Source organism: Garra rufa, chromosome 7, assembly GCF_049309525.1.
Source record: "Garra rufa chromosome 7, GarRuf1.0, whole genome shotgun sequence".
NCBI classification, from domain to species: Eukaryota; Metazoa; Chordata; class Actinopteri; order Cypriniformes; family Cyprinidae; genus Garra; species Garra rufa.
In genome coordinates this window covers 35,796,491-35,805,212 of record NC_133367.1, presented here as the reverse complement: position 1 = coordinate 35,805,212, position 8,722 = coordinate 35,796,491, and the positions used below count along the sequence as shown (strand labels likewise).

The following is an 8,722-nucleotide window of genomic DNA, read 5'->3' as shown; positions in this document are numbered from 1 at the left end:
AGAAGGCCTTTATTAACCCCCTGGTGCTGTGTGGAGGACTTTTTATGATGGATGGTTGCACTTTTTTGGGCTTCAAAATCTCAACAGCCATTCACTGCCATTATAAAGCTTGGAAGAGCCAGGACATTTTTTAATATAACTCCGATTGCATTTGTCTGAAAGTAGAAAGTCGTATAGACCTCGGATGGCTTGAGGGTGAGTAAATCATGGGGTAATTTTCATTTTTGGGTAAACTATGCCTGTAAGTATACATTAAATATTTACAATAAATACAATATTTTACACAATTCAAAAATTTACACTACAATTAAAAAGGTTTGGAATTGGTAGAAATGCTCAAATCCCCAATGCTCAAAATGTTTTCTATTTAAAAATATACAATGTAATTTATTTTTGTGATGCAAAGCTGAATTTACCTTCTAAAAACATCTTATTGAGCCCCCAACAATTAAACAGTAGTGTGTATGTATTATTGTTGTATTATTATAACTTCTAAATCATTATTCATAATCACCCAGGCCACAAAAATTGTGTTTCACCACACTTGCATTATTCTGACATTGTACAATTCTCCCAGCTGGCACAACTAGGGAGCACCTGGGTTTGGCGATGGCACTGAAGGTGCCCATATTCATTGTGGTGAGTAAGGTGGACCTCTGCGGTAAAAGCACAGTGGAGAAAACAGTCCGTCAGCTGGAAAGAGTCCTCAAACAACCCGGCTGCAACAAGGTCCCAATGGTGGTGTCCAACCCTGATGATGCCGTTACCGCTGCACAGCAGTTCGCACAATCCTCCAGGTACATGAGTGTATGAGAATAGATAGGCTGTTATAGACATTTACTGCATTTTTGTCCACCTGAAGTCAAATACATTTTTTCCTCACCACTTTCCACCTTCTATCTGAGCCTTACAGTTGAAGGGGTCATATGATGTTGCTAAAAAGAATATTATTTTGTGTATTTGGTGTAATGCAACGTTTTACACAGTTTAAGGTTCTAAAAACACATTATTAATATATATATATATTCTCCTCTGTACCCCTCCTTTCTGAAACCAATTTTTGCAAAGCTCATCGTTCTGAACAGCGCTGTGTGCTCTGATCGGCCAGCTATCCAGTGTTTTGTGATTGGCCGAATACCTCAAGCATGTGACGGAAATGTTAAGCCCCTTACCATATTTTAACACTGTGTCCCGGCGCTATGAGACGAAGACAGTAAAACCCATTGTAAACCAGGCATTTGTTGCATCAAGTGGGGACATAATTACAGATTATAATGACTCATACGGTCTTTTTATGCATTGTGTTGTGCCGAAGGGACGATGCTATGTAAACATAAAACCATGTCTGCATTTATGACTACTCTACACTGCTCAACACTCACGTTTCAATAGTCAGTAGCAAATTCTTTAAAGGTTGTATCAGCGATTTCTAGCCTGAAACATAAAGTGTCAATTTCAGCTGACCTTTCTTCACGATCCGCTCGCTGCCTGCCCCATAAATTGTCTGGGAAAAAAACGCGTCTCTCTGGTCAGCCTAGGGTCCGAGATATGCCAAAAAAACAATCGGCACTACCAACCTTTCTACACAAAAACAAACAGTGTTCCAACCAATCAGCGTCAGGGGTTTGGTGTTGTGGACTTTCGCTCCGCCTCCCTCACATCCCTGCACCAGTAGGAAAGTCCACAACACCAAACCCCTGACGCTGATTGGTTGGAACACTGTTTGTTTATTTGTGGAAAGGTTGGTAGTGCCGATTGTTTTTTTGGCATATCTCGGACCCTAGGCTGACCAGAGAGACGCGTTTTTTTCCCAGACAATTTATGGGGCAGGCAGCGAGCGGATCGTGAAGAAAGGTCAGCTGAAATTGACACTTTATGTTTTAGGATAGAAATCGCTGATACAACCTTTAAATATGAAAATGTACTTACAGGCTGTGAAGCAGAAGCGCCATCCTTGCAAAGTTGGAAGGACAGCAAACTTTCCCAGGTTCAGGAAACAGTCACACTCAAATATTTGGGTTGTATTGTTCTGGAACAGTGGTTAACCACTAATTTGTAGTTGTGTCCTCCTTTGAAAGCCCAAAAAAAGTAGTTTTGCTTTTGCAACGAAACACAGCGTCTCCACAACAGCGGCTGCGACAATACTACAGCGAGAGTAAAAGTTACGCCTTCTTTCTTTGTGTATACATTTGAGCGGTCTTATGCAAATCTTTCCACACAGTGACGTAGATTTGTGGGGTCGTGTTCGAATGATTCGTTTAGAAAGGCGTGCCTGAATCTTAACTTTTATAAAGCATAATTCTTTGGGTTTGGGACTTTAATCTTTGCGACTTTACAGATCTTTTATATGCACGAACAGCTTGTAACACTCCAAAGACAAAGGAAAACATGAAATTGCATCTTATGACCCTTTTAAACAGCTTGTTGTTGTTTTTGTACCTTTAAGACGTAAAGGGATAGTTCACCCAAAAATAAGAATTCTGTCATTAATTATTCACCCTCATGTCGTTCCAAACCTGTAAGACCTTTATTCATCTTCGGAGCACAAATTAAGATATTTTTAATGGAATCCAAGTGCTCTCTGACCCTCCACAGACAGTTTTTGACAAGTTCAAGGTCCAGAAAGGTAGTAAGAACATCAATAAAATAGTAGATAAAAAGATGCATGGAGAAGACTGGCACAAAATTATTCTCGTAGCTTCGTAACATTGCGGTTAAACAACTGTTGTCGCATGGGCTATTTTATCGATGTCCTTACTACCTTTCTGGGCCTTGAACTTGTCGAAAACTGTCTATGGAGGGTCAGAAAGCTCTTGGATTTCATCAAAAATATCTTAATTTGTGTTCTGAAGATGAACGAAGGTCTTACGGTTTTGGAACAACATGAGGGTGAGTAATTAATGACAGAATTTTCATATTTGGGTGAACTATATCCCTTTAAATCTCTGTAAATTACCTGAATGCCCTACAAACTACCTTACTGCTGATAGCTGTTCAGTACTTTAGTTTGTACAATGTGTGTAACAATGTGTTTTTCTCCTCACAGTGTGACGCCCATCTTCACCCTCTCCAGTGTGTCTGGGGAGAATCTAGACCTTCTGAAGGTCTTTTTCAACATTCTTCCTCCTCTGAGTAACAGCAAGGAGCAAGAGGAGCTCATGCAGCAGCTCACAGAGTTCCAGGTACAAACACACTCACACTCTTACCAACACACATCTTGTCTTAATTCGAGATATTCCAAGATATTCAATGTCAAATTGATGTGTGCCTACAGGTGGATGAGATTTACAGTGTTCCTGATGTAGGAACAGTGGTTGGTGGAACACTGTACAGGTCAGTCCACATCTGTTGTCTTAGTTCATGTAAAAATGAAAAAATCCTTCATTAATAACTCACCCTAATTACTCATATCGTTCCAAACCTGTAAGACTTGCATTCATCTTCAGAACACAAATTAAAATACTTTTGATTAAATCCGAGAGCTTTCTGACCCTGCGTAGACAGCAACACAACTGACAGGTTCAAGGCCCAGAAAGGTAGTCCATGTGATATCAGTGGTTCAACCGTAATTTTATGAAGCAACAAGAATACGTCCATCTCCCATGAGCGCCCTAATTCCTTTTGAAAATTGGCTAAATGATGGTTAATCTAACCACACCTTAAGGCCTATATATCCTTCACACTTCAAGGCTTTTTCAAGCCAGTCAATATTCAATTTGTCTTGATGAACTTTCCTTTTCTAGTTCATAATTGACTTTCCCTTCACGCGCAGTGGTGTGTGTCGTGAAGGAGACCGGCTGGTTGTGGGTCCCACCGATGACGGGCGGTTCCTGAGGTTGAAGGTGTGCAGTATTCACAGGAATCGCTCAGGCTGCCGCGTGCTGAGAGCCGGACAGGCCGCCACACTTGCGCTTGGAAACTTCGATCGCTCGCTACTACGAAAGGTCTGATCTCAAAACCAGAGCAAGAGGAGAAAAGACTAAATAAAGCCTTGACATAACCATACCTTCATGATCTTGAGTGTTTGTGTTTTTAGGGCATGGTCATGGTGAGTCCCAAAATGAACCCTACAATTTGCTGGCAGTTCGAGGCCGCCATAGTCCTCCTTTTCCACGCAAAGACTTTCCGCCGTGGTTTCCAGGTCACGGTGCATGTGGGGAACGTGAGGCAGACTGCCACAGTGGAGTGTCTCCTTGGAAAGGTGTGGATTTTTTACTTTATGACGTTACAGAAATCACGTCTTACCAACCATCTTGATTTCAGAACACCGATTTGAATAGTTTTGCTCTGTTTGTATACACTCTTATTAATAAATCATATTTGGCTCCATGAAGGACCTAAACAATTCATACTGCACAAAAGTTTTTATATAGTGGAAAACAGTTCTTCAGATTATTAAAGGATCAGTTCATTTCCAGTATAAAAATTAACTGATGATGATTTACTCACCCCTATGTCATCCAAGATGTTCATGTCTTTCTTCAATCAAAAAGAAATCAAAAAAGGTTTTTGAGGATTTTTCTCCATATAGTGGACTTCAATAGGAATAAATGGGTTGAAGTTTCAAAAATGTAGCTTTAAAGGGCTCTACATGATCCCAGGCTAAGAAAAAGGGTCTTATCTAGCAAAACAATTTTCTAACTTTTTTAACCACAAATGTTAATACAAATTGCTAAGTGAACTAATCCTTTAAAAAGTTATTCTCACTAAGAAAAAAAATAATTCTCTTTTGGAACCTTCATTTTGAAAATTGTGTCATCACAGAAAAATGTGTGTGTTTGTCCTCTAGGAGGAGCTGCGGACAGGAGAGAGAGCCGTAGTGTCTTTCAGATTCTTAAAGCACCCCGAGTATTTGCGTGTGGGGGCCAAGCTGCTGTTCAGAGAGGGGGTGACCAAAGGCATCGGACACGTGACGCACCTCTTACCCTCCACCCAGAACCACGTGCCTGATCAGAACCGCAACCAGAACCACAGTTAGACACATCAGGAGTGACACCATAAATCAAGAGGACATTTGACTGCAGCTGCAGTCGTTTCCTGTCCTTGCCTTGAGTTTGCATCCCCTGTTTCAATCGTGCACCTTTCATTTCCGCTCTATAGATTTGCCTATATTAATTGCAGATTTGCCTGTGTGTAATTGCTCTTGGCTCCTGTGACATTTGGAAGGTTGTGGTACAGTGATTTACTGATTATATGAGTATATGTCTGCCAGGTGTAATGGAGCTCGGAAACCTCTCCTATTTTTTGCACAGGTGCGTGTTTCACATCCTAAGTTAAAGCTGGCTGACCTTGAGTGAAGCATGAGGGATTTCAAGTCGCTAAGTTGGGTATCTGGAGCAGATTTCTGCAGGAACAACTCCTGCCTGCAGACTGCATTATAGATTTCTTCAGCAGTAATTCTTCAGATCCTCGGTAGTATTAACTATATGTTGTGTTATCCCCGGTAGATCTGATGACACTTCAAATATGTTTCTTTTATTTTTTACACAGGAAGGTCAGAAGCAAGAATCTTAGTGTAGACCAGGTGAGGTCATTAGGTGAGAGCTCCATAAACTGCACTTAATATGTCAGATAAAAGAGACATACAAAATGTGCAGAGTGGTGGGTCCCCAGGACCAGAACTAAAAACCACTGCCCTAAGCCATAGGTTAGGGGTCAGGGTTGGTTAAAGTCAGTCCTGAGGAGCCACAGTCTTCTGTTTAAGGTCTAAGTGTTACTAAAAAGCTGCAGGCAGGTGAGCCATACGTCATCAACCCTGTTCCTAGGGACCCACTGTCCTGCAAAGCTACAACCCTAATCAAATACACCTGAACAAGCTAATCAGGGTCTTCAGGATCACTTGAAAAATCACAGGCCAGGTTCTCTGAAGCCGGTTGGAAATACAATATGAAAGACAGTGGGTTCCCAACACCAGGGTTGAAGACCTAGGCCAGGGGTTCTCAACTCATATAATCAACTCGTGTTTAGCTCCAACCTTGATCAAACTCACCTGCTTGTAACTTTCTAGTGATCCTAAAGACCTTGTTCAGGTGTGTTTGATTAGGGTTGGAGCTGAACTCTGCAGGAAAATAGACCTCGTAGACCAGAGTTGAGAACCCCTGACCTAGGCCTTAAGCTCAAAGTAAACTTGAATTTTGAAGTGTATGCGTACAGCCGAATATATAGCTTTTCAAAGTATACTCCATTTGATGAGAAACTGCTCATTGCAGAGGCAATGGGTGGATCTTGATGTCCAGCTCCCTCTCGCAGGATGTAATGGGTGGAGCTAGACACTTCAACCACACCCTTACCCTAACCATAACCCAGGGATCTCCAACCCTACTCCTGGAGAGTTTCCATCCTGTAGACTTTAGTTTTAATCCTGCTGTCTTTAATTATTAAGTAGCCCTGAACATCTTGATTAGTTTTGTTTTTTTTATGGGGCAGCCGTGGCCTAATGGTTAGAGAGTCGGACTTGTAACCCAAAGGTTGTGAGTTTAAGTCTCAGGTCTGGCAAGGATTGTCGTGGGGGGAAGGAATGATCAGCACTCTCTTCCACCTTTAATTCAACGCCTGAAGAGAGAACCTTTGAGCAAGGCACCGAACCCCCAACTGCTCCTTGGGCACTGCAGCAATATGGATGCCCACCCAAATTCTGAGTATGGGTCACCATACTTGGCCACACGTCATGTCCTTTTTTTCCTTTCCTTTTCTTTCCTTTGATTGGGGTTGGAGCTAAAATCTGCAGGATGGTAGCCCTCCAGGAGCATGGTTGGAGACCCCTGCCAAATCCCTATGCTAAACATAACTCCACCCATTAGGTCCACAGAAGTGAAGCTGGACTAGGTCGAACCCAACCCATTACGTCCAGAAAGGGGGAGCTGGATGTTTTGCTCTAAAGTGAGCACTACTTGCATTTGATGGCCAATTTGGGCATCTTGCGGACCAGCTAGTTAGTGCGAGAACAATTAAAGGTGCATATGCGAGTTGAGTGACCAGCGCATGTACGATTTAAAAAATGAGACTGCACATACTACGCTGGTGACCAAAATTGTGGCAATGTCCACAACCGTAATTTACACATCAAACCCCAAGTATACTTTGAGGCTTTAGACTGAGCTCCCACTGTACTATTTTTGCAGTCCTTTACTATTGTTGCTTGTCAGTCTATACAATATACATGTTGTAGCCAACAGTTTGGTTCTGTTACCAGCTCAGCAGTAGCCTTGAGCACCATCTGTTGGTAAAAAATAAGCTCAGTATCATTTCCAGAGTGAATTGCAATGTGTTCGGAAAATTGAATCGAAAAAATTCCTCACCGCACCCCTACTACAAAGGCTATTAGTCAGCTTATGTCAACATGTTACATTAAGTGAAATTGTAACGTGTGCGGATAAAAACTAGCCTAGAGCGCAATTTGCGGTTCAAAACTAAGCTCAGAATCGATTCCAGAGACAATCGCGACGTATTCGGAAAATCGAATCAAAACTATTTATCGTCGCACCCCTACTAAAAAGGCTGTTAGCATATGTCAACAAGTTACGTTAAGCAAAATAGTCTTAAATGAAAGAACTGTAGCCAAAATCGTACAGTAGTGCAAAACTGTCTGTAGTCGCAAATGAAAACAAGATTGTGGTGGACAAACGTATATTCCATTTGATACTTTGTAGTTTTATAGTTGTTGTGTTATGAGCAAACAAAATGTTGAAAATGTCTTCCCACCAATTTTTAGCGAACGAAAAACAAACGCAACATGTTAATGAAACATAAAACGGCAGATTTTAATGAATTGGACGACTCACAAATTATTTACACATTAATTGCTTTTGTTCAGCCTTGTTTTTGTTCAGGTAATGTGGTATAATTTCAATGCATTGGTTGTCGTGATAAAATATCCCCCCCTATCTTCAGGACGAGGTAACAGAAAGGGATTTTTTGGAGCTCTAGGGTTGTAGGAATAGTCAGGCATGATTGGTTTTTCACTAGCTTGATTACATTGTGCCTAATTATAAATGTATTTACGATGACTCCAAAAAATGTTGTGCATATTGCACGATTGTTTGTAAGCAAATATAAGCAAGGTTTAGGTCATTTCCGATGGCTTACAGGGTTAACTGGGTTAAACTTACGGCAGCTTTGTGTGATGGGCATTAGTCTTGAGCATGCACAGGAACCCAGCTAAGCATTGTGTTGTGCGTACCGTTCACCCGTGCACTCCTATTCGAGATATTGTGCAATGATAAAAACATTGAATGTACTGATTATAGATATACAGTAAATGTACCATTTGAAGTTAAACTAAGCTAAACTAATAATGTGACAGCTAATATATGAAAGCTTATTTCATTTAACAGTATTGAGCATTGGGCATCAGTATTAAAACATAAGCAGATATTTTAGACATTTTAACGAAAAAATTCGATTCCGCTTTTGTTTTGTAAACGAGGCCCAATCGCTTTCATAACTTCCGCTGTTGGTCAACAGTGCATGTTGTGCTTACACAATAATAATTAATATTGTCTGAAAGTGCAGCTGGTGGGCTTTATTACATTCGAGATGTATCTTCATTTCATGTACCTCTGCAGATAGGCTTCAAACGCCTAGAAACCAGACTAGATATCTATTGCTTTGCTATTAGTTCATATGTAATAAAGAATTAATGTTTTATTGTGGACACTTAGAAACTTGTGTTTTTTGTAATTATTTAAGGACAAGAAATACAATAGTTTGTCATGGAAGTTAC

The 8,722-nt window shown here is 40.9% G+C and overlaps 1 protein-coding gene across 1 annotated transcript; it reads left to right on the top strand.

The window, feature by feature from the left end:
* Positions 1 to 582: 582 nt before the first annotated feature.
* On the top strand, positions 583 to 8,653 carry LOC141338269 (GTP-binding protein 2-like). Its single transcript, XM_073843814.1, has 6 exons — positions 583 to 797; positions 3,047 to 3,182; positions 3,275 to 3,333; positions 3,773 to 3,944; positions 4,037 to 4,201; positions 4,790 to 8,653. Exons 1-6 carry the CDS (start codon positions 610 to 612, stop codon positions 4,976 to 4,978), a joined length of 909 nt encoding a protein of 302 aa, XP_073699915.1. The 5' UTR covers positions 583 to 609; the 3' UTR covers positions 4,979 to 8,653.
* Positions 8,654 to 8,722: the final 69 nt, after the last annotated feature.